This window comes from Mus caroli, unplaced genomic scaffold (assembly GCF_978045245.1).
Source record: "Mus caroli unplaced genomic scaffold, Mus_caroli_1 scaffold_10, whole genome shotgun sequence".
In the NCBI taxonomy this organism is placed as follows: domain Eukaryota; kingdom Metazoa; phylum Chordata; class Mammalia; order Rodentia; family Muridae; genus Mus; species Mus caroli.
In genome coordinates, this window is record NW_028227265.1 from 17,719,280 (window position 1) to 17,743,995 (window position 24,716).

At 52.6% G+C, this 24,716-nt stretch overlaps 1 protein-coding gene across 2 annotated transcripts in view; it reads left to right on the plus strand.

Moving 5' to 3' along the window:
- Positions 1–24,071, plus strand: part of Bcar1 (BCAR1 scaffold protein, Cas family member) — a 32,573-nt gene extending 8,502 nt beyond the window's left edge. The window contains exons 1-7 of one of the 2 annotated variants that reach the window (XM_021169849.3): positions 3,637–3,754; positions 14,539–15,171; positions 18,655–18,816; positions 19,027–19,143; positions 19,998–21,095; positions 21,737–21,826; positions 23,149–24,071. In XM_021169849.3, coding sequence (XP_021025508.1) covers positions 3,743–3,754; positions 14,539–15,171; positions 18,655–18,816; positions 19,027–19,143; positions 19,998–21,095; positions 21,737–21,826; positions 23,149–23,661 — 2,625 coding nt within the window. In that variant the 5' untranslated portion in view covers positions 3,637–3,742 and the 3' untranslated portion in view covers positions 23,662–24,071. Of the gene's footprint in view, positions 1–3,636; positions 3,755–14,538; positions 15,172–18,654; positions 18,817–19,026; positions 19,144–19,997; positions 21,096–21,736; positions 21,827–23,148 lie in introns of those variants that run through there. The other variant, XM_021169848.3, reaches the window with a different exon arrangement.
- The last annotated feature ends 645 nt before the right edge of the window (positions 24,072–24,716 follow it).

The following is a 24,716-nucleotide window of genomic DNA, read 5'->3' on the forward strand; positions in this document are numbered from 1 at the left end:
ACTGCCCTCTGAGCCTCTGGGAGGTGGTATTTTCCTTCTCCTGGCCCCCACAGTGGTGAGGATTAACTGATGTGATAGGCTCTGTCCTAGGTCCCTGTAGCCTTGCCCAGGTTTTGAGCTTGACCCTGTGAGTAGTCCTCTCAGAAGGAAAGAACAGCCCCTGTGGCCATTTAGGGACAACACGTCTTCCTGTCCCTGGGGCTTGCGACGCTTACCTCCGGTCTCAGGAAATCCTTTCCCACTGCCACTCCCAGAGCTGGCCATCAGCTGACCTGTCCAGCCCAAGCTTCAGGAGGAGAGAGGCTGTGCGCTTTATCTTGTGCCGGTTAGTTTAGGCCTGCTCTGTTCACTCTTCTTCTTTTTTTTTTTTTTTATATTTTTTATTACATATTTTCCTCAATTTCATCTGTTCACTCTTCTTAGTCATAAGCCAGAATTCCTCTGTATAATTTGCTCTTTGGAAGTGGTTCTCCGTGTGGTCTTCTTGGAGGGGCTGCTTCATCTAGCCATTCCACTAGAGTGCTACAATGGGCGTTACAGGGCATTAAGCAGTGATGGCTCCTCCGTAGGGCCTGCACTGCTTCTGAGGCCTGAAAGGCCAGAATGCTCCAACCCTCTCCCCTCAGAGGGGTCCAGGGCAAACTGCAATAGGCAGGAGAGGAGTGGTCTACCGTGTTTACTGTGCAAACGTCCCTTCCATACCCCCGAGGACAGAGATATCCCTCTGTAGCCTGTAAGCTCATCTTTAACCTGGTAAAGAGACTCCAGGCCACTCCTGGGATGACTGTCACCTGTCCTGGAGGGTGGAAACTGTTGTCTGGCCAGGCCTGTACAGTCTTTCTCCAGCACCGCGTCTTTGAGCTCCTCCTCTGCATATACACCTGTGCATGCTCGGCTCTGTCTGTGTGTGTTGCACCTGTACTTACGTGAGCTTGTCCCAGTGTGTGCTTGTGCCCACACATGCTGCCTCTGTGTGTACCTGTATGTGTTCAGGCATGATTAGGGCAATATTGGACTTGACCTTCCAATATTTTGAAACTTGACCAGCTCTCAAGCCAGCTCTTTCCACAAGAGTAAGTAAGCACTTAGGTTCCACCCTATTTTACACACTCCTTATCCATGAAGCTCAACTTCAGAGGAGAGCTGGCTCCAGTGCCAGGTGCAGGCTTGTTGTTGTTGTTGTTGGGGAGATGGAAGAGAGGTGGTTTCTTGGGTCTCAGACCCCTGTCCTTCTGGAGTCAGTTTGAGTGTGGCAGAGGTCTTTAGCTCTGGAGTGTCGCTGTCCCTAAGTTCCCTTTCCACTACAGAGAAGTCAGTGAAGGTTAAGGTGTACTATCTCCACTGTCCTCCTCTGGGTGTCAGCTCTGTCCCTCCTGGGCACAGATTGTGTGGACCAAGACAAGGGCCCCTGGACTGTGTCAGTCTCATCACTGTAAAGAGGCCAGCAGGAAAGTGTGTTGTAAAACTGTTGTGGGCATGAGTCCCTCGGCATCATGGAGGTCGGGTTGGTGTGGGGGAGGGAGGATTGCATCACTGAGCACATGTGTCCAGGCCAGCACAGACCACCGTGTGTGTGTGTGTGTGTGTGTGTGTGTGTGTGTGTGTGTGTGTGTGTAGAGCATCCCTGTCAGCCCTTTGCCATAACCACCCTGATGGGTGCTTCCTCCCCAATAGCTTGGGGAGGGGTATTCCCCTAGCACAGTGGGGTGTCAATCCTGGGGTCTTGTTTCCAAAGCGGAAATGCCATTCCAAGGTTCACAGGCTTGGGGGGGGGAGTTAAGTGGAAAAGGAGCAAATTTTTGAAATGCCTGAGCCTGAGCTCAGCTCCCTTCCCCCACCTCCACACTCACCCCTGGAGCCCTCCTCTGAGAGTGGATCTTCCTTTCCCAAGATCCTAGAGTCAGCTGCCTCTCTGTGGTGCCTTCCCTTGGCCAGGGGTGGAATAGAGGCTTTGAGCCTAGTCTTTTGTGTTCCTGTCCATCCTGCAGAGACCTCCTGGGTCTCTGGGTCCTGCTCCCCCCTCCAAAGTAGAGAGACTCAGTGACACGTTATGGACCCTTCAACCCCAGCACAGTGGGACAAATGCTTAGGCATGTTCTTTCCCACTGGCATAGGGCCATTGAGTAGCTGGATGGAGAGGGGGGTGTAGGAGAGCAAGACAGGGGGTAGTGCATGGTGACCAGCAGGAATGTTCCAGGTGCTATTACAGGACACTGAGTCAGTTCTCCTTGCTCCACACCCCCTCATACTGTGAGCTCTGGCCAGTGGCTCATAAGCCAGAAGCCCCAGGGAAATGCAGGTGTCTAGCTTTTCAGAAGGGTTAAGACCCAGGAGTCTGGTTTAACCAGGTGTTCACAGGACTTGTGCGCGCTTTCTGTTCTGCTGTAGCCTAGCTCCTGATGAAGGAGCTCTGGGCAAAAGCCTGCCCGGTGCCTGTCAAGTGGAGGTTGGCTTTGAGCATGTGTGTGTTAGCCACTGGTCTTCAGAGCTCTGCTGAAATGAAGTGTGGTCTGGCTCACTGCTTCCTTACCTCAGCAGCTGCCGGACAGACAGTGTGCAGTGGGGGTCCTGTGTGCTTCCGATAAGTTTCACCCCTGTTTGCCCGGCAGTCTGTGCTCAGAGACTCTGGCATGCACATTTTGCTGCTTGGGATGACATTACTGAACTGCAGCCTAGCAAGGAGCAAGCCCTGAGGTGAGCTGAGGCTGTGTCCACTGCTTTCCCGGGTGCTTTTTACTTCTCTCAGTCTCTGCACATTTAGACAGTGCTGAAACAGACAAGCTGGAGCAGGTTTCTGGAAGATTGCTGCTGGGCACGAGTTTTATGTCTGGACAGGACTGACTCAGGAAAGGTGGAGGGGCGCGCCTAGGGCATGACTGTGACCCGAACAGGGGCAGCCTTCTTCCAGATCTTGGATTCACTTCAGTGGAGAACTGGTGCAGGACTTGGCAAGCCTCTGGTGCCTTGCTTATTAGAGCCAGAGGCATATATGGAGTGGACATAGTTCTAGCTTCACTCCCCTGGGCTTCAGGGGACCAGCGGGGATCCCCAAAAGTCCAGGAATACAAAGCGCTAGGAGTTGGTGCTGCCAGTGAAAAGCAGGGGACCAGACTGTAGCTGGCAACCCTGGGGTCTGTTTTGTTTTGAGACAGGATCTTATCCTGTCACCCAAGCTGGCTTCCTGCCTTTGCCTCCCTATTACTGGAATCTTAGACATAAACCATCATTCCGGGTTCCTGGGATCCTTACACAGTAAGGCCTGTCTACAATAGTCTTACACAATTATTGTTTTCAGTAATTGCTTTTGGGGCATACTCCCCCCCCCCCCAATTTGCTTAGGAATTCAGATCTGAATCGTATGCGGCGAACACGCGTGAATACTCCCGTGTTGGTGGGTAAGGAAGGCAAAAGACCAGCATCTGGAGGGGACGGAGGGGCTGCACCAGAGCTGAGCGATGGGGCTGGGCGGCGTCTTCTAAGGACCTTCGCTAGCAGGGCCAGCAGCCGCGAGAGGCGGGGATGTCCACAACGGGCAGTAGCCAGCTCGACACGCCCACCTCGGCGGCTCATTTGCATGGGGGACGGCGGCGGCCAATGGTAGCGTGGCTGGGCATGCCGGGAGCCGGGCGGGCGGAGCGAAGTGGACCGGCTGCGGGCGGCCGAGGCGGCGGCTGAGACGCGAGGCGCGGGCGGCGGGCTGCGGGCGGTACGCGGGCAGCGCGGCCTCTGGCCGGGGAGCACCATGAAGTACCTGGTGAGTGTGGGCGCTGGGCGGGCGGGCGGCGAGGAGGACGATTCCTGCGGGCCCGGAGCGTCCTGCGGGCTGCAGAATTACGGAGCAGCTCGGCGCGTAAACGAGTCCCTCCTTCGGTCCGCCTTTCGAGTCCCCGCAGCCCACGGAGCTATCGTGTCGCCCTCCGCAGCCCTTGGGTCCTGACGTCCTCGGGCAGCCGGGCCACGGGCCGGCCGGGCTGCCTGAGGCTGAGCCCGAGGCGGTACGCAGAGGGACTGGAAAACCGAGATTTGCTGAGGATTGCAAACCGGCGGCGAGCCGCGATAGGTCAGAACCTGGGGGGATTTGGGGAGTTGAGAATCGCAGTAAAGGCGGCAGCTTCTTTTCACGACTCTGGATTGAAGAAAGGTCTAGGCTGAGAGACACACCCGAGTTAGGTTTGCTGTGAATTTGGTCACCTATACAAAACGACCATGTGTCTGTTCCTTGCTAAGTGAGAAAGTTTCCGATTGTCTTGGGCCAGGAGACACGCCCTCCTTTCTCCGGGTGGAGAGTTGGATGGTGACCGGCCTGGGCTGACGAGCCAGAATAGCAGGTGTGGATGCCTAGAGGATCAGGAGCCAGAAGCCAGGTGGAGCCTCAGGGAAGGGAGCCCCTGGGAAGTAACTGCCGGCACACCCTCCTGGCACTGTACTTACCGCCCCTTTGCCCTGAGCAAGGAAGGAACCCATTGGAAACTGGGTGGAGACAGCAGGGTAAGACAGCCCTAGGTTGTGCCTGTAAAGTCACCTTTGCTCAGAGGAGGAAGAATGGAGCTCCTGGCCATTGGTGGTTGGTTGTTTTGAGCAGGAGAGTGAAAGCAGTGCGATCTCCCTGGGTCTGGCCCTTGAGGCCGGTGCTGCTCCCCATCCTGGTTGTAAGGTTTTAAGTGTGGAAACTGAGGCAGAGAGCAGGAGCAATGTGGTGTCTGTGTACTGTACCATTTAGGCTCCCTGCTCCATGCCTGGGCTAAGGGAACTGGCCTTGAGCTGTCAGGCCCTACTGTGGCTCTCTGCTAGCATCCATTCTTTTAGGTGGCTCCACCACAAAATTTCCCCAAGTCCGAACAGCTTTTTCCTCTGCCCACCCTCTAACCCGATCTTCTCAGTCTGGGAGGCCTTTGGAAAGAGGTCTTAGCCAGGCTTGGGGAATGGGGAGTGGGTGGTGATCATTTTCCAGCGGATGCACTGTGTGGAGGGGTGATCTCAGACCCAGACAGTGGGGCTGTGCACTCTTGAGCTCTAGGGAGAGTCAAGGACCCATGTTTTTCTTGGTGAAACTTTCTTACCTCTAGGTGAGACACAAAGTCAGGCCTTGTAGGAGAGGTAGAGAGTGGAGGGGATAAGCTTTGTGTGCTGGAGAAGGACAGTTTCTGTGATACTGTCCCCCTGTCCTTACGTGGGGCCGCTGCATTAGGAGGTACTCATATAGATGAACTACATTACGAGCTGCTGAAGGCTATTATGTACAGTTCAGGATGTAAAGTGTCAGAGCTCCAGGGGCCTTAAGACCTGAAGGTGAATAAACCAAGGTCCTTCTGTCTCTTTGCTCTGATCTCTGGATCCAACCATGACAGAGTCAGGGCTAGGGATTGCCCTTATTCTGGGCCCCATGTTGTCCTTACAGTGAAGGGTCAGGGCCAGTCTTATACTGAGCTTTGCTAAGGCTTTTTTGCAGATCACAAAAGTGGACTAGAGCCCACCCACTGATAATTTCACCAATCCTCCATTAGAATCCTAGGGTCAGGGAAGGGAGCAGTGGTTCTCCCACCCTATGTGGTGTGATGGGGCTTACAGAGGCCATTCTTCAGCAGGAGGATTCCTTATGCCGCTTCACCTCTGCCCAGACTCCCCAAGGCAGGATCTGACCCTGTGGCAGGAGTTGAAGCAGGAACCTGCTTCCAGTCCATAACTGGGTTTAGACACAGTCGTTTGCTATTGCTACTAGAGCCAAGGTCAGCGTCTGTGTGTGAGGGTGAATCTCTGGTAGTGGCCACCCCAGTGCAGGTGGGCTTTCACTGCTCCCGTTTCCAGACCTCTGCCCAGGCTATGGACTGTCAGACAGTGAGCTGGGAGCCACCTATTATGCATGCCTCCCTGCCTGTGTCCTGGACGTGCTCTCCTGAGGGAGTCAGAGCTGGAACTGTGACTCCCTTGAGCTGGCTCTGGAATGTGGGGCCCGTGCACAGGCCATTTTGAGCACCAACTCTCATACTCCTGTCCCTTATCAGCATATCAGGGACATGAACTGGCTGCTCAGTTGTCCATGGGAATGCTAGGGCAGGATGCTGCCAGACCTCTTTTGTCTTAGAATTCCACCCAAGATAACAGGACAGGGAAGGGCGGGAAGAAGCGTCTCTCGGGGCTCTGATGGACCCTGGACTGGGGCGAGGAGGGCTGCCAGGTCCCTAGTCTAGTCAGTGGCTTATGGCTGCATGTTGCTCCAGGTGGATGCCTGAGTGTGAGTGAAGAGGAGTGGTGAGTGTGACTGCCAGTTGGGCACACAGTCACTGGGCCTATAGCCATTGGCCACCACTGAGAGCAGGACTCTTTGGGACAAGCAAACAGAATATCCCAGAAATAAACTTGGCTCACATTTGCAGTGGTTCTGAGTATGAAGGGAACCAGTGTTTCTTTAGTGCCTGCTGTGTGTGAGGCTCTGTGCTTGGGGTGGGTGCCTGTGTGTGTGTATGCATTGGGGGTGGGACTAGGCAGGGTAGGAAAGGCTTGTGCCACTAATGCTCTGGATTCTGTGAAGCCCAACATGTCCCCCAAATCTCCAATTCCATTTGCATCTCAGAGCCCTAGACCTGTCTCTGGAAACCTGTCTTGTCTCTGTGAACCTGGGTGAGACAGGTGCACCTATTCTGAACTCCCACTTTCCTTTGGGCAAGATGGACACAATTCTGATTGTCCTGGGCCGTTCTGAAGATTTAGTGAGATGGTCATGGGAGGAAGGAGCTTGGCCTATGGCCTAGGATAAATTCGCTGTTCTTGTCCTTAGGAACCTGTCAGTTGTGTCATGTTGCCCAGTTCCTTTTCTGATTCCCCTGGTACCCACCTTGAGCTGGTTTAGGGCCGCTGAGAACATGATTTTCTGTATAAATAAGTATGAACCAGTTGTGGAACTAGGCATACCTACAGAGGGTCCTCTGGTTAGTGGGCTCAGACTGGCACTGCTTGAAGGTTCTGTGGAGAGGAAACTGCAGTGTCTTTTCTCAGTACTCCAAGCCATCCTGCCGTGTTGTCAGGTTTGGGAACTCCCACAGCACTGGAGGATTCATTCCCCCAAGGCAGCTGGAGCTAAGAAGCAGCCATCCTTGCAGCTGCTTGCCCTCCGCTCCTCTGCATTGCAAGGTTGGCTACAACCCTGCTAGGCCTGAAGCTTTCTCAGGCCACAGTGCAATGAGAGTCACTTGCAACCAGACAGGCTGTGGGGCTGCTCTCTTGGTCCCGTGTACAGGGACGTGTGTGGATCAGGGAGCACTGGCACCTGGGTGCTAAGGGTTTCTCTTGGCTCTACTCACCCGGCAGGCACTTGCTGTGGCATCTCTTATGGGCCAGCCTGCTGCTCTAGCGCCCAGGGGTCTGCTGAAGGCAGACTCGTGCCTCCCGTGCTGTGTTAGGAACAAGAATTAGGAACAAGAAATACGGGTATGTGAGGTAGGCAGAGGGGAAGTGGGCGTCTTAAGATGGATATTGACCTTCCTGAAGGAGAAGGGGTGATGTCTGACTGGGTCCTGTAGGCGAAGGATGCAACAGAAGGTTCCCAGAGTGAGATGACCAGAGATTGGCAAGTCAGGCAGCAGCCGTCATGGTGTCGTGTGTGTAACTGGCGACATCAACCTTCCTACTGCTGTGACATTTTAATACAGTTTTATCATGTCATGGTGACCCCCCTAAACAATTTGCTATTGTTACAAATCATAATGTAAATAGATTTTGGAAATAGAGGTTTGACAAAGGGGTTGCAGCCCACAGGTTGAGAACCTGTAATCTAGACAGATCAGTGTAGCCTGGTTTTGCATCCCTTAGAGTCCCAGTTGTACCCATTGTGGGTTTGGAACATAACATATATAGCATATTATAGGCCATACAGCTGTCCTGCTGACGGAGACTGGGAAACTAGGCTTAGGGACTGACTACTTTTCCAGCTTCAGTCATGACACTGAATCCCTGTGATCTTCCAAACACAGAGTCCCATGGCAGAGCACTAAGGCCTGAAAGCAGTCCACAGCAGGAATGCTTGGCTGTGGTGGACGTTTACCCATCTGGGCTTATTTGGCTGTGGAGAGCCACTATTTGGGTGGCATTTATTGGCCCTGGGATGATAGAGGGATAGATAATCTGTGGCGTGTATAGAGCAATCAGCGCCTGCCTACCTGCCATTCTCCTACCTGCCATTCTGGAGTCACAGAAGTCTGTGTGTTTGTGCTTAGCCAGTTAAGTCAGCTACAGTATTACTTCCTTGGAAAGTCATAAACATGCAAAGGTCTTGTCCTTCATTATTTCTGCTACCTCACTTTCCCCCACATCTTGGGAAATTATCAATTTCATGAGCTTCACATAAGCTAGGCACTGAGCTATACTCCTAGACATGACACATTATGGCTGGATGTCTCTCTGCCCTGCTGCAGTGGTGAGCTTTGTGCTGACCTGGCTTCAGGAGGATAAGTGGCTTTAGAACAGTGGCTCTCAACTTTCCTAATACTATGACCCTTTAAAGCAGTTCCTCATGTTATAGTGACTCCCCAACCATAACATTAGTTTGTTGCTACTTCATAACTGTAATTTTGCTACTGGTGTGCATGTTATGTATGTAATGTGAATATCTAAGCCACAGGCTACTGATAGCAACACCCAAAGGGCTTGTGAGCCACAGGTTGAGAGCCGCTGCTTTAGGAGTTTGGCAAGAACAGGAGCCAGGGTAGTGTTGTTAAACAAAGGACACACTTCTGTCATCTTAGCTTCCACAGTCTGGCTGTTTAGGGGAGAAGGGATTTACCCAAGGTCACACAGCAGTAGGAGTGAGAGCTAGACCTAGTCTGGGGCTGAGCTGTTGTCACTGTTGTCTAGTGACAGGAGAGAGGGAAGGAGCAATGTGGCCTTGAAGAGTAGCTAACCGGGGAGGCAAAGAGACTGAAAGCCCTTTGCTTGGCCAGCTAAAGAAGTTGATAGGTCGGGCACTGGCAGTGCTTAGGACTTGGGTTGGGCAGGAGAGAGGCTGCTGCAAGGGCTCTGGGCCAGAGCACACCAGCTGACACAGGCAGAGGAGCCCCTGGTGCCAGGCTCTTGATGCCACGTGCCCAGTCCATGAGGTGCTTCCCTGGCTCCAGCTGCCTTTGACTGTACAGTTAGTTACAGCCCTACTTGGCCAAGGCGTACTTGGCAGGCACCCTGTGAGCTTGTGCTGTAGGTAGAGTGAGCAGCTCTGGGAGTCTGGAAGCCCAAGTGGCTCCCCTAGACTGGCCAGTTTCTGTCTTGCATGGTTTGTCACTGAACCCTTTCCTAAGCAGACCCTTGTAGTCTTCATGCTTTCACTCTCTCTCTCTACCAGTGTTCCCAGACCCACTCAGTGGGGCCTCTTGATGAGCCTGGGCAGCAGTCATAGAGGTGAGGGGACTCAGTAGTGGGGCCCTTCTGTCTACACTTCCACCCGCCTTTGACTTGGCTAGAGGGAATTTCCCCGTGACTCACTCTGCTGGCACTTCCTGTGGTCACCAGGGCTGGGGCCAGGGGGACCCAGCCAGGCAGCTTGGTGTTCTGGGGTCACTGAGGGAGGGTGGGCCTGGTGATTCCCGGAGGCAGGCTGCAGACCATATTTGGGAAATTGGTTTTTCTTGTCTGCAGCTTGGGGTTGGGGCCTCTGAGCCTGGTGGGCTGTAAGGTAGTTCCCACCCAGGCCTGCTCGTCAGAGCTCTGGCCTCTGAACAAACTAGCTGCCTGTCTGTCTGTGGTCCATCCTGGCCCAGAACCTGGAAGGTGGTCCACTATTTTCTTTTTCTGGATAAGTATATTTTTCCTTTCCTTTAAAAAAATTACATTTAGAATAATAGTGTTTTTAATGACACTTTTATACATATTTAATTTTGATTGATTCCCCCTCAAACATACTTTTTTCAACTTCAAAATAAGGAATACTTATCAAATACAAGTTGGAAAATTCTATAAATAAGAAGAGAGAATATCCACCCCCATTGTCTTGGGTATTTTCAGTGGTATTCTGACACCTCATTTTAAAGTTTAAAATGGTGTTTTATGAAGGAGGAGTTTTGGGGGCCTGGGGATATCACTGTAGACTAAAGTAACCTAATGGAGTCCTCCTGCCTTGGCTTCCTGAATGCTGGAAGTGCTGGAATACTCTATGCCCAGCTTATGTAGTGCTCTGTAACTCTTCTTTTAACTGGTGTGACCAAACTTCAGGGCTCTGCCTTCTCTAGGTTGCCTGCCTGCCTGCCTGGCTCCTCCCTAGGGACGTATTCTGTCCCTGCCTTTTCTGAGACTGGAGACTGCAAGATGTCCTAAAGAAATAACTCCAAACCATGCGTGGTGGCGCACGCCTTTATTCCCAGCACTTCGGAGGCAGAGGCAGGTGGATTTCTGAGTTCGAAGCCAAACCTGGTCTACAGAGTGAGTTCCAGGACAGCCAGGGGTATACAGAGAAACCCTGTCTAGAAAAACCAAAAAAAAAAAAAAAAAAAAAGAAAGAAAAGAAAAGAAAAGAAAAAAGAAAAAGAAATAGCTCCCAGCTGTTGACTCCTGGGGCACTCTTCCATCCAATGCTTCTGACCTGTCAGTGTGGCAGGACTGAGAGACATCGCAGAGGTAGCCCTGTGGGACTCCTCTGCTTCAGAGCCTAGACTCTTGCTTTGGATTTCTGTCCCAGTGATGTGGCCCTTCCTGATGCTTGGCATTCCAGCTCCTAATTGATTCCATGAAGGAGCTGGAGTCCGTAGGATGCTGGTGGGTTTTGTTGTTTGGTTGGTTTAGCTTTGGCTTGATTGCAGGTTGTGTACCACCAGCCTGGCCAGGGCATGGTTTTACTTCTTGAGTCAAGGACACACAGCAAGTACCCAGAGCCTAGGTCCCATCTCTAAGTTTAGATCTCTCTCTGTCTTCAGATCCAGGAAACTTAGGAGGGACCTTGTAGCTCACCCATGATTAATGTTCACCTGAAGGCCAGAGGAGTGCATCTGACATTCTTGAGTGCCCAGTGGGGGTCTCAGTCAGCTTTGCGGAGGCACACAGTCTTCTGATACTCTTAAGAGGACAGATGTCCTAGCCACACCCAGACCAGATTCCTGCCTTCTTCCTGCCCTCTGCCATGTCTAAGGCCCGCTCCTGGGAAGGAGGCAGTAATAGCAAGGCCGCTCAGGTCACAGTGGCCATCTTAGAGCTTCCCACTCAGTCCTGTGCCCTCTGCCCTGTCTACCATCCTGTTGTCCTCCTGCTTCAAGTCACACAGCCCCAGCACAGGCTACTTGGCTCCTGGGCCACATGAAGTACGTTCTGGGAGTATCTCCCCATTATAGAAAGGCCATTGTAGTACCCATTTCTTATAGCATCTGGGACAGTTGACAGGAGCTCTAGTAAAGGTGAGGGGTGCTGTTCTTCCTTTGCCTAATGCCTCTGTTTTTCCTGTTGCATCTTCCTCAAGCCCCAGAAGCACTCACAGTAGTAATATGTCTGGGATCTGCTCCTGGAATATTGTGACTAAACTCAGGAGGGAAGGGCTGACCTGCCTCACCTGTACCTCCTCATTGCTCCCCTGTGAATACTCACTCGTGCCTGCACCACTTCCTTAAACACCATAACCACCCGAAGGACCATGTGGCCTGAGCCCGCCCTCTGTGTCCGTACTTGTTGGTACAGAACATCCATCAGTAGCTCTTGATCATTTGTTTTCCCTTGGATGACCTCTCTGTAGAGTGTAGGTTTTCTGTTGGTCTTGTCTTTTCCTTTTGGATTGTATGAACTCCTCCAAATCCCTACTAACCTGTTTTGCCCAGCACTGGTCTTTTGTATTTGATCTCTGATTGGCAGTCTGTGGTGCCAGGTCAGGACCATACTGGCTGCCTTCCTACAGTGAATTTCCTACATTCGCCTGCTGTAGGCTCTTAGCCCTCCCCCATTGCTTCCCAGCCCTTGTCCTGCCCCATCCCTGCTTAGAGTTGTCCTCATAGCTAGGAAAGAGTACATGTGCCTTTTAGAAGTGGCTTGTTTATATATTGACTCCTATTCCTCCATTTCATTCTAAAAGAATTTCTCAAAAATAAAATAAAAAAGCTCTCTGGCATAATAATTTGTGATGATTATTATGATGCTCTATTAAATTATCTGTGTTCACATTATTCTCCTCTCGGTCTTGGGTACATTTCAAGACTTTTCCCAAAGAATCCCAAACCTCAGATTAGTACTAAGCACTCTGTGTACTATATTATTTTCAGTAGGTGTTTGTCTGTGATAGGTTTTTCTGTTTGTTTGTTTGTTTGTTTGTTTTTGTCTGAGACAACCACATATCCCTGGTTGGCCTGGAACTCACTATGTAGACCAGGCTGGCCTCAGACTCACAGATATTATAATTGTAATACATTATAAAAGTTAAGTGATTGGTCCCTCCAAAACTATAAATTAGTAACTTTAACCTTTTCACTTAACAGAAGTACCTTTATAGCTTCTCTTAGGCAGATTTGAACGATATCAGAGTTGCTGCTCCTATGCTTAAGAACACTGCAATAGGGCTTTCCTGAACACAGTAAGCTCTATAGTAGCTGAACAGGTCTGACACCCCAGATCGCTACCAAGTAACTAGCAAGCAAGAAGCACATGCAGGGTGGATGCGCTGGTCCCAGAGCGGTGGAGTGGAGTAGCAAGAGCTTTCAATATGCTTCTTAGAATTGCCTGTTCTTTCTGGAATTTTTTATTTAATAGTTTTGCGCCATAGTTGACCATAGGTAACTAATGAAAGCCATGGAAAGCGGAACCATGAATGATGGGCAGGTGGCTGTCCTGAGAGAATGTAAGACACTGACCTCACATTACAGAGGCGGGGCACCCCACTGGGAGCTTGGTGCTGGGGGGGGGGTTGGGGGGGGGTCCTTTTGCTCAAGTTTTTACTGGAGTAAAAACATTTTGTCCTCTCCAGTCTTGTGCAAGGTCTGTTGTTCTATGCATGCTGTGACATTTTCATCAGTTCTTGATTCTTTTTGTTTTTTTTTTTTTAAAGATTTATTTATTTATTATATGTAAGTACACTGTAGCTGTCTTCAGACACTCCAGAAGAGGGCGCCAGATCTCATTACAGATGGTTGTGAGCCACCATGTGGTTGCTGGGATTTGAACTCTGAACCTTCGGAAGAGCAGTCGGGTGCTCTAACCCACTGAGCCATCTCACCAGCCCAGTTCTTGATTCTTTTATGAAGATGATCACATGGTCTGCAGACGATGAGATATGTGTATTCCTCCCCCACCCATCATTTTCTTCCTCTGGAAGAATTGCAATACCCTGGACACAAGGGTCTGAACCTTGGCGCTAGAGTGGGAAGGACCACCTTGCTTCTCAGTTAAGGGAGTTTCTCCATTAGTTCTTAGCTTTTGGGTAGATGAATTTAGGATAATATGCCTTTTTTTTTTTTAATCCCCAGTGTTTTTATCTTAAGAAACTGTGGCCGGGCAGTGGTGGCACACACCTTTAATCCCAGCACTCCGGAGGCAGAGGCAGGTGGATCTCTGTGAATTTGAGGCCAGCCTGGTCTATAAAGCAAGTTCTAGGATAGCCAAGGCTATACAAAGAAACCCTGTCTTGAAAAATAAAGGGAGAGAGAGAAACAGAGAAAGGAAGAAAGAAGAAAATAAAGGGGGGGCTGGTGAGATGGCTCAGTGGGTAAGAGCACCCGACTGCTCTTCCGAAGGTCCGGAGTTCAAATCCCAGCAACCACATGGTGGCTCACAACCATTCGTAACGAGATCTGACTCCCTCTTCTGGAGTGTCTGAAGACAGCTACAGTGTACTTACATATAAATAAATAAATCTTTAAAAAAAAAAAAAAAAAAAAAGAAAGAGGCTGAGGCACAAGGCTCATGGTTCAAGATCAGCCTTTTTTAAAAAAAAAAAAAAGAAAAGAAAGGAAACTGGGTGGGTTTTTTGTTGTTTTGTTTTTTGTTTTGTCAGTTTGTTTCTCAACTCTACTGAGCTGTGTACATTGGCAGCCTAGTGGCTGAATTGTCATATTCTTAACCTGTCTGGTATAGACTGTCACACGACTTCAGAACTCAGGAATATTTTAAAGATTTTATTTTATTTAAAAAATGTGTGGTGTGTATGATGTGTCTGCATATATGCGTGAGTACAGGTGCCTACAGAGTCCTGAAGAGTGTGTTGGGTCCCCTGGACCTGGGCTGTGAGCATCCACTGTTAATGCTGAAGACCAACGTCAGCTCCTCCACCATAGCAGGAGGCTCCCTTTTACCTGCTGAGCCACCTCTCCAGGGATGATTTTTAGTAACATATTGAGGCCATCTCTGGAGTGCTGATGGCAGGTGCTGCCTTTGCACATTGGAGGGGCCCCAGCTCAGCTGAAAGATGCACTGGGGTCAACTCCACTTTGCTCCTGATGATGGACAGGACAAAGGTCCCCTGCTATTGCCAGATGTGACCAAGTCCCCTTTGAAAGCCAAAACTGGTGCCAACTGATTTCTGGAGTGGGTGGAGCTGGTGAGACCTGTGCCCGTCCTACCTTCATGACCACCTGTGTCTTCTCTCCCCAGAACGTGCTGGCCAAAGCCCTCTATGACAATGTTGCTGAATCCCCGGATGAGCTCTCCTTCCGAAAGGGTGACATCATGACAGTGCTAGAGCGGGATACTCAGGGCCTGGATGGCTGGTGGCTCTGCTCACTGCATGGGCGCCAGGGCATTGTGCCTGGTAACCGCCTCAAGATTCTGGTTGGCATGTATGACAAGAAGCCAGCAGGACCTGGACCAGGCCCACCTGCCACCCCACCCCAGCCCCAGCCCAGCCTTCCCCAGGGCGTCCATGCTCCGGTACCTCCAGCTTCCCAGTACAGTCCCATGCTCCCCACTGCATACCAGCCCCAGTCTGACAATGTGTACCTGGTACCCACTCCCAGCAAGACTCAGCAAGGTCTCTACCAAGCCCCTGGGCCCAACCCACAGTTCCAGTCACCCCCAGCCAAGCAGACATCCACATTCTCTAAGCAAACACCTCATCACTCATTTCCCAGCCCAGCCACGGACCTTTACCAGGTGCCCCCAGGGCCTGGAAGTCCAGCCCAGGACATTTATCAGGTGCCACCTTCCGCTGGCATAGGGCATGACATCTACCAAGTTCCTCCATCTCTGGACACGCGCAGCTGGGAGGGAACAAAGCCACCGGCAAAGGTAAGGCCACCTTGGCACAGCTGAAACCCCTGGGGTCAGTCTAGGGACCTGGCCACCACAGTGCCCACATTCTAGTATCATTATGTATTTGGTCTGAGGCCCAGGAGGGAGGTATCTGGACAAATGTCTCCATTTATCTGATGCAGGTGGGTGAGTAGGGACACCAAGGTGGCCATAGAGGAGGAGGAAGTCTTCAGTAGGCTGCCCTGAAATGGAAAAGGTTAGTCACAGGTTACAAGCCGGAGACAGGTCTAGAGGTATGAAGAAGTGCCCTGTGTTCCAAGCAAGCAGGAAAGGCCAGAGCCACCAGCCCAGACAGTCTCTCTCAGGGCCTGATAGCCAAACCTGAAGGGGAGGAGCTCGGGAGGAGGAGCCTGCACAGCTCACGTTGAGGTCAGCTTACTCTGGTGTGAGTGGAAATATGATGTGAACATTAAGCCTGTGGGTGGGCCAGGAAAAGCATCAGCGTGACAGCACAGGGAGAGCTGAGAAGGGCAAGGCATCTCCTCTTGGAAATTGCATTAGAGGCAGCAGACTGGGACCAGAGAGACTGCCCACTTCCTAAGGCGCCGTCTTGAGGGTAGTTATGTCACTCCGTTGCTTTTGTCCCACTCGGCCGCCTGGGAGGCGAGGTGTGAACCTTGTCTGGTGTATGTCACTTAAAGGGACTAAATGAGAACGGAGGATCATGCCCCAGAGGCTCTGGTGGAGGCAGCCGACTGTGGTGGGCACAGCAGCACATGCTCAGCTAAGGCAGTTTCGTGTTCTGATGATGTCTCGTCCAGAGCCACCTATGTCTGCTGAGACATTGGCCTCGTGCATGCTCAGTTATGGCACTGAGCCTTTGTCTTCAAAGCCACAGAGGGCCAAGGTGAAAACCTAATTGATACCAGCTAGAAAGCAGGTGGCCATCTGCTGTGTAGGTGGAGGAAGCGAGGTCCAGAATCCCCAGGAGCCTCTGCCAAAGGCTGAGGGACAGAGCCTAAACATGCAGGGAAGTCATCTGTCTGCAAGGCCACTTTTGAAGGAACATTTCTGGGTCAGGAACTACGCTTGCCAGGGGAGAGAAACACAAGTAACTAAGGTGTATCTGTCTGGGAAGCAGCACCTCCTGGCCAGCAGAGGGCGGTGATGCTCAGCCAGGTAGGCACTTGTCAGGCCCCATGATGTCCCTTTGGCACTCCATTCCCAGCGGAGGGATAGAGTGTGAGCAACCAAGCCAGCAGCTGGCGCGCGCTCAGGAGATGTTGTCCGTTTTGCAGTGGGAAAGATAAGCAGCCAAACTGTCTGGAGGGGTGGGGCCCCAACCCAGAATGAACAGCCAAGAGAGACTCCTCTTGTCTTTGTTCCCCCTACTTGACTCCTGCTGCTTGGATTCCTGCCTTGGCCCCTGTAGAGTCAGGGCTACTCGGGAAGTTTCATCCCCATTTAGAACCAACAAGCTGGGGTGTGCTTCTGGGTTCAGTCTCCCTCTTCCTTCAAACTTGTGGGGAGGTATAGGCTAGAAAGAAAAACAGCTCTCTCCAGCCCAGCCTAACATGCGTTCTGTCTGTCTGTCTGTGTGTCTGTCTCTGTCCTCCCTCCAGGGCCTGCTAATGGGGCATCAGGTGCAGAGAGCAGTGGAGCAGTGATTAGCAGGGCTCAGGAGCTCTCTGATGAATCCATTTCCCTAATGAGCTGCTCTTCTTCCCTGCTTTCTCTGTCGAGCAGTAGCGAAACCTTTGCTAACAGAAAATTCCTAACAGAAAAATGTTAGCTAGCCAACATAGCTGCTGACTGTCACCTGACTCGGGTGTAGGAATAGGAGCTCCCTTTGCCGTTAGACTAACCACTGGGGGCTGAGGTGAGAGCCTCTGGCCTGGGCTTGCAGCTCTGACTACACAAGGCCCGGATGGCTGCTGGCAAGGCAGGGGTGCTGCTGGCTTGCCTCTGAGAGGTGCGCTGTCTGCCCCTTTGGGGTTTGAATTCCCACCTAGGAAGCTTTGGGCCTAGAGAAGCCTCAGGCCTTGCCACAGGCTTCTCTAACCTGCCACGTCCCTCCAGCTCCAGTCTGCTCTGCCATGGGCAGGTTCCAACATCTAAAAATAACCCTGGAGGGGACTCAAGGCTGGGGCCTGAGCAGGGAGGTGACTCTGGAGAGGCAGCTGCAACTCCGCCCCTAGGCCCTGTTATTGGTGGCTGGGGACACCCCACACAGGAGACCCTGAAGCTGCTACAGTGGCGCATACACCAGCCTGCCAGGCTGTCTGCCAGGGGAGCCCAGAAAGAAGCCCAGCTGGCCTGAATGTCAACTGCCTAGCTCAAATGTGCTGCCTGGGAGGTTGTCAGGTCTGGGTCTGCTGAGTGCCCCTGTGCCGTGTGGGGGCTGGGAACAGGGAGATGGCACTGGTGTGCCTGCCGAAGCTTCAGTTGGCTTCTAGGATGTCAAGCCTGAAGGAGGCAGGGTGTGTGTGTGGAGGCCCTGAGTCAGCCCTGTCCCAGACATCCCCTTTGATTAGAAAACAAAAGGCCTTTCTGTGGAGAAGGCTGAGCAGGGAGCCCCGTGGGGGAGGTTACCCTGAGCCTGCCTGGAGAATCTTGTGGGGGGAGGCTGCCTGGCCCATTTCCATCCCTACCAGGCTGAATGCTGCTGTCAGGGGACAGCATGGTCTGAGGTTAGTGTATGAGCATCCCTGAGTATACCTCCTGACCCTGCTTCTTCTCCATACAGAGCCATAGCTTTGCCATGGATCCAAGGGTCAAGGCCCTGGGGAGGAAGCGGCTGGCTCTCTCTGACCAGTGATTCCCACTGAGGGCTTACCCTTTCAGGTGGGCAAGGCAGCCATGGGTGTGGGGACAGAGAGCATAGGGTTGTGGTTCCACTTAGAATCCCTTTGCCATGTAGCTGACCTTATATTCTAGCCCTGTGTGTCTTTTCGTCCCACTAAGTATGCTGTGAGCAAGGGAAGGCTGCTTGCTACAACTGCAGCAGCATTCTCTGCCTCCAGAGTCTAGAGGTGATGATGGTTAGGTCATTCTCGTGCTGAGCAGAACTTTCTGGGGCAGGGCAGCTAACAGGTCATATGACACAGCAGCCCTGACATGGGTCCTGCTGTGCTCAGGACTCCAGTGCAGGCTGCCCCTTGCCTGCTGGCATTGCCTCTGGAGCCAGGCCTTTGTACCCTTCCTGTTCCATCTTGTTTACTGTGTGTAACCATACTTGCACCCTATCCTGTGGAATCTACTGGGTTATCCAACCATAGATATCCAACATATCCCTGTTTCGTGGCCCAGAACCAGGGAGCTCTGAACAACACCTAGGGGTGTCATTATCATTTCACAAACCCTGCATTTCACTGCAGAAAGGGAGCTCCCAGGGAATGAGAAGCAGGGCCTCGACGCCCACCCTTGCAGAGCCACCTGACCCACCTCTCTAGGGATCTCCTGAGGGCCTGTGGGTGGATCCTAGGGCCAGAGGGACAACAGCCGGCTGTTTGTTCCCAGGTGGTGGTTCCTACGCGAGTGGGACAGGGCTATGTGTATGATGCCGCTCAGACGGAACAGGATGAGTACGACACCCCGCGCCACCTGCTAGCCCCAGGTCCCCAGGACATCTATGACGTGCCCCCTGTTCGAGGACTGCTTCCTAACCAGTATGGCCAGGAGGTAAGCATTGGGGATCAGAGGCATGGGAGAGGGTGGGGACTGGGCCTTGCTCTGGGAGCTGCATTTTCTCAGCCTAGCCAAGGCCTGCGTAGCACAGCAGCCACAGCCTAGGCACCTAAGGTAGGTTTCTAGGTTTCTGGGGACCCACTTTATCCACTAGACCAGGTGCCCCTGACAGTGTGTCACTGTGCCTTCTTTTGTGCCCTCCAGGTATATGACACCCCCCCTATGGCAGTGAAAGGTCCCAATGGCCGAGACCCATTGTTGGATGTGTATGACGTGCCCCCTAGTGTGGAGAAAGGCCTGCTGCCGTCCAGCCATCATTCGGTAAGGATCACTGATGCTGAGGCCGAGGGCGAGGCTGAGCGTATGCACGGGGCTTGGGCTGCTGTCTGCAGACCCTGGCTCTGCTCTTACTTGCTCTAGGGACAGATGAATGCCCAGGCTGTAGAGATGGTTCCGTGGTCAAAGCACTGTTTGCTCTTCTTGAAGCCCCAGGGTCAGTTCCCAGCATCCATACAGTGTCTGGCTGTTCTCTGTAACTGCAGTCCCCGGTGGTCCAGTGCTTCTTTCTGACCTCTTGGCACCAGGCATGTGTGTGGTGCATAGACATACACATACAATACATAAATTAAGTTTAAAAAGAAAGTTGCCCTTCTATGCCTCAATGGCCCATTGCCAGGCCTTATCATTTTACATGCTCTGAGAGGAATGAGCAAGGAGACCACAAAATCTGTCTTCCAAACTAGGACACTTGGGATGTGAAAGGGGACCAGTAGTCATGTAGAGTTGTCTTAAGAGCCGAGTGGACTATAACACCAAGCCCAGCTAAGTGCTTGCTACAGAACAGGAAGTCCGTCAGTTCCTGCGAGGCCAGGTGATGTGGTGAGAATGGCAGAGGCAGTGTTGGCAGTATGGTAGCAAGTCTCTCCTGTATGTCCGCAGGTAAGAGGTGGACACTACACCTAACACAGACAGCCCTCATACTGTGGGGGAGTTTCCCATCTTTTAGATGAACAGCCAGGCACAGAGAATGAATTAGTCATCTAGCCCAGAGCTAGACTCTAGACATAGTCATTGTAGCTCCGACTCATGCTCAATGTTTGCACCAGCTGCGTCTCACGTTCGGTTCCATCGCTGGACAGATGGACAAAGGCCTTAACCAGTACTTGGTCCCCTAGGTGTATGATGTTCCTCCTTCTGTGAGCAAGGATGTGCCCGATGGCCCGCTGCTGCGTGAGGAGACCTATGATGTACCTCCTGCCTTCGCCAAGCCCAAGCCCTTTGATCCCACCCGACACCCACTGATCCTTGCTGCACCTCCTCCGGACTCCCCACCAGCTGAGGATGTATATGATGTGCCTCCCCCTGCTCCCGACCTCTATGATGTGCCCCCGGGTTTGCGGCGGCCTGGCCCTGGAACACTGTATGATGTGCCTCGTGAGCGGGGGCTCCCTCCTGAGGTGGCTGATGGGAGTGTAATTGACGATGGTGTGTATGCTGTGCCCCCACCAGCCGAGCGAGAGGCCCCAACGGATGGCAAGCGCCTGTCGGCCTCTAGCACGGGCAGCACACGCAGCAGCCAATCGGCATCTTCCTTGGAGGTGGTGGTGCCAGGCCGGGAGCCCCTGGAACTGGAGGTTGCTGTGGAGTCCCTGGCTCGGCTGCAGCAAGGCGTGAGCACCACCGTAGCCCACCTTCTGGACCTGGTGGGCAGTGCCAGTGGGTCCGGGGGCTGGCGTAGTGCCTCTGAGCCTCAGGAGCCTCCCGCACAGGACCTGAAAGCCGCAGTGGCAGCAGTTCACGGGGCAGTCCATGAGCTCCTGGAGTTCGCCCGCGGAGCTGTGAGCAATGCCACCCACACTTCTGACCGCACCTTGCATGCCAAGCTTAGCCGGCAGCTACAGAAGATGGAGGATGTGTACCAGACACTGGTGGTCCACGGTCAGGTCCTTGACAGTGGCAGAGGAAGTCCAGGATTCACTCCGGAAGACCTGGACCGCCTGGTGGCCTGCTCTCGGGCTGTGCCCGAGGATGCCAAGCAGCTAGCTTCCTTTTTGCATGGCAATGCCTCGCTGCTTTTCAGACGGACCAAAGCCCCTGGCCCAGGGCCTGAGGGAAGCAGCTCCCTGCACCCCAACCCCACTGATAAAGCCAGCAGCATCCAGTCACGCCCTCTCCCCTCACCTCCAAAGTTCACCTCCCAGGACTCTCCAGACGGCCAGTATGAGAACAGTGAAGGGGGTTGGATGGAGGACTATGACTATGTCCATCTACAGGTGGGTGTTCACCCTGCCCAGTCCCAAGAGCTCTTGATTCTGCCACTGTTGTTGCGAGGACCCTGATACCCCAATTCCCTTCTCCTCCCACACACTGAGATCTGTGGTCAGAGGGAATTCAGACTCCAGGAGTGGCCACTGGTGAACCCTAGTGCCCTCCCTGTATCTTGCCCCATTTTTGGACTGATAATCAACATGGCTATGTCCCTGAGGGTTGAAATGCTAACCAGATGGCTCCAGAAACCTTGGGGATGGGCTTCTGTGGTGGCCATAGATGTAACTCATTCTGTGTGTAGTCATTCCAAGGAGACAGACACTGGGGTCCAGGGGAGTAGACAAGGGGAGTGGGGAGGTGGGTCAGAAGAGACACCTGCATCCCACCTGCATATGTGGGCAAAGGGCAGGGTTTGGGTTTGATTTCAGGTATGGGAGCCATCCCAGGAGGGCCATGGCCTTGTGGAGTGAGTGCATCCTGTGCCAGGGAGCCCTCCTGGGCCAAGCTGCTCCCTTTAGAAGCCACCTCTTCCTGGGACTGGTGCACCTGCACTGCCACCTGGTGGTTTTCCAGCCCTTGCACCCGTGGGACCTGCTAGTGTCTCTGTCCCAGAAGAGACTTCATCCAGGTCTTCTCTTTGCTTTAGGGGAAGGAGGAATTTGAGAAGACCCAGAAGGAGCTGCTAGAAAGGGGTAACATCATGCGGCAGGGAAAGGGCCAACTGGAGTTGCAGCAGGTGAGGCTTCCATTCGTCATCTCTCACAGTGATACCCACCAGGGATAGAGCCCTGTTTGCCTTCTGTCCAGCCAGTCACCATCCAGCATCATGGCCATCACTGGCTTCTGGCTAATTAAAGATGTCAGTCTCGCTGTGTTGCCTCATCTTGAACCTCCTGAGCTCAGCACCTCCTACTACACCCTCTCTGAGTGGCTGGGACCACGGCTGTGCACCACCCACTCAGTCTGATGCGGCTCTTTTTGAAGCTGTCAGCAGAGAGCTAAGACTGTAGCGGTTGGCTAGTGTGCTTGATTCATTACAGGCACAGCAGTAAAACACAGATGTAGTTAGTGTCAGTAACGTGCCTCTTAGAGAGCACAGAACACTGTAGGACTAGAAACACTGGCAGCCAGAGTCACAGACCAGACGCTGACTTCCCTTCACAAACCGTGCCTCCCTGTGCATGCTGGAGATGACACTTGTGAGCTGTCACACTCTCCGACAATGTTGTTCTTAACTCCTTTTTATAGGCCACATAATGCCTATTGTTGAATGTTTCCATTGTGTCCAGTTCTCTTTACAAATAACAGTGCTGTGTTTAGCCACAGTTTTCTGCGTATTGTGAATCCTTTCTCAGGGTAAGAAAGTTTTTCTGAAAAATACTAAAGAAGTTCAGTTTTGATTGTGAAGATAACAACACAAAGTAAATATGAAAATCTTTCTTGCCAGGCGGTGGTGGCGCACGCCTTTAATCCCAGCACTTGGGAGGCAGAGGCAGGCGGATTTCTGAGGCCAGCCTGGTCTACAGAGTGAGTTCCAGGACAGGCAGGACTACACAGAGAAACCCTGTCTCGAAAACCAAAAACAAAAAAAACCCTTTCTCACTGCTCCTCGTCCAGGTGTAGAGAAGGCAGGCCAGGGGTGGCTCGCCGTGGGGCTTGTGGTTGGTATGTGCTTCCCAGGTATGATGGTGGAAGTAAATGAGTCCTGTGTGAACTGCTTGGGACGTGTGTGGCACATAGCAGGTGACAAGGAATGCATGTCAATTAAAATAAGCCAGGCACACACCTGTAATTCCAGCACTCAGAGCCAACCAGGATATGTGGCAGAATTCTCCTCCCTAATCGTAGTTGAAATAGCTGAACATGTGTAGACATGGAGCGCCATGTTTGAAGCTGCTGGTGATGCTGTCTTTCCTGTGCACTCCCAGCATGTCCTCAGGTGGCGATGCTGCAGATACTGGTGCTCGCTCTGCTTTGGTGGTGTACTCTGCAGTCATGAGTACAGATTTTTGCACATGTCTGTCCGCCAAGAGCCTAACCTTGTCCTGCCTCCCACAGCTGAAACAGTTTGAGCGACTGGAGCAGGAGGTGTCTCGTCCAATAGACCATGACCTGGCCAACTGGACACCAGCCCAGCCCCTGGTGCCGGGCCGGACAGGGGGCCTGGGGCCTTCAGACCGACAGCTGCTGCTCTTCTACTTGGAGCAGTGCGAGGCCAACCTGACCACACTGACAGATGCAGTGGATGCCTTCTTCACTGCGGTGGCCACCAACCAACCACCCAAGATCTTTGTGGCACACAGCAAGTTTGTCATCCTCAGTGCTCACAAGCTTGTGTTCATTGGGGACACACTGTCACGGCAGGCAAAGGCAGCAGATGTCCGAAGCCAAGTGACCCACTACAGCAATCTGCTGTGTGACCTCTTGCGTGGCATCGTGGCCACTACCAAGGCCGCTGCCCTGCAGTACCCATCCCCTTCCGCTGCCCAGGACATGGTGGACAGGGTCAAGGAGCTAGGCCACAGCACTCAGCAGTTCCGCCGCGTCCTGGGCCAGCTAGCTGCTGCCTGAGAGCAAAGGACCAGGGTGTGAGGCTGGGGACGGGCAGCGATGCTCTGAGCTACCTAGCATTCATTCCTCTTGAAAATGGAGCTCCTGCAGGTTTGGGGACAGGTAACCCCAGCTCTGCCTTGGGCCTGGTGCCCTCAACTGTCCAGGGATTTGTACATATTTATATCAAGGCAGGATGTGGGATGCCTCCTCGGAGAAGCTGAGGAGCCCAGTAGGAGTGTACTGTGGACTGGGGATCACCAGGGTTGGTGCACATGGGCCCCAAACCTCAGGGCTCCCCATGACAGGCAAGTACAGTGTGGTGTACACCTCTGCACCAAGAAAAAACCCTAAAGAACTATTTTTCACTATTGATTTTTTCCAATCATTTGACTAATAGTCTACATTTAATAAAATTTTAAAAATGCGAAGGAGCCTACAGAAATGCTTGAGACTGCCTCTGGGTGGGAAGGTGGATGTCTTTGACCCAGCAAAGTGAGTAGAAGTGGTGGGGAGCTATGAACAGTAAAGTCTCTTCCCAGAAGGTGGGTCCCTTCAGAGCAAAATCAAGGCCCAGGGGCCTGTGGGGAAGGCAGGGAGCTGGTCTGGCCAAGCAGTGAGTGTCCTTTGTGCCTGGGAGCGTGTTATAGATTCGGGGCCTGAGACCCAGAGCAGCGAGATACCATCTGGGTCTTTTGTACCCCAAGGAGAAAGTTTACAAGCCAAGGCACTGCACAAAACAACCTCACCTTCCAGTCTTTATCAGACTTAGCTAGGACACCCAGAGTCTTCCCTAGATTAAACAAGCTGGTTTGAGACCTACAACAGTGTGCTGGGAGTTGTGGCAGCCTCTGGCCCAGAGGGAAGGCCAGAGTGTATGGTTGGCATCCTGGTGGTCTCAGCTTTGACCATTGTGCATATGAATGTGGGCCTCAGATTCCTTATCTTATGTAAAGAAGGAGCTAGGCCTGGGAGATCTGCCACCAAGGAACCCCATGGAGGGTGCCTAGTCTCCTACCCCATAGCTGCTGGGAAGAGCAGAATGGAAGGCACGAGCTGGGCAGTGGTGGCGCACG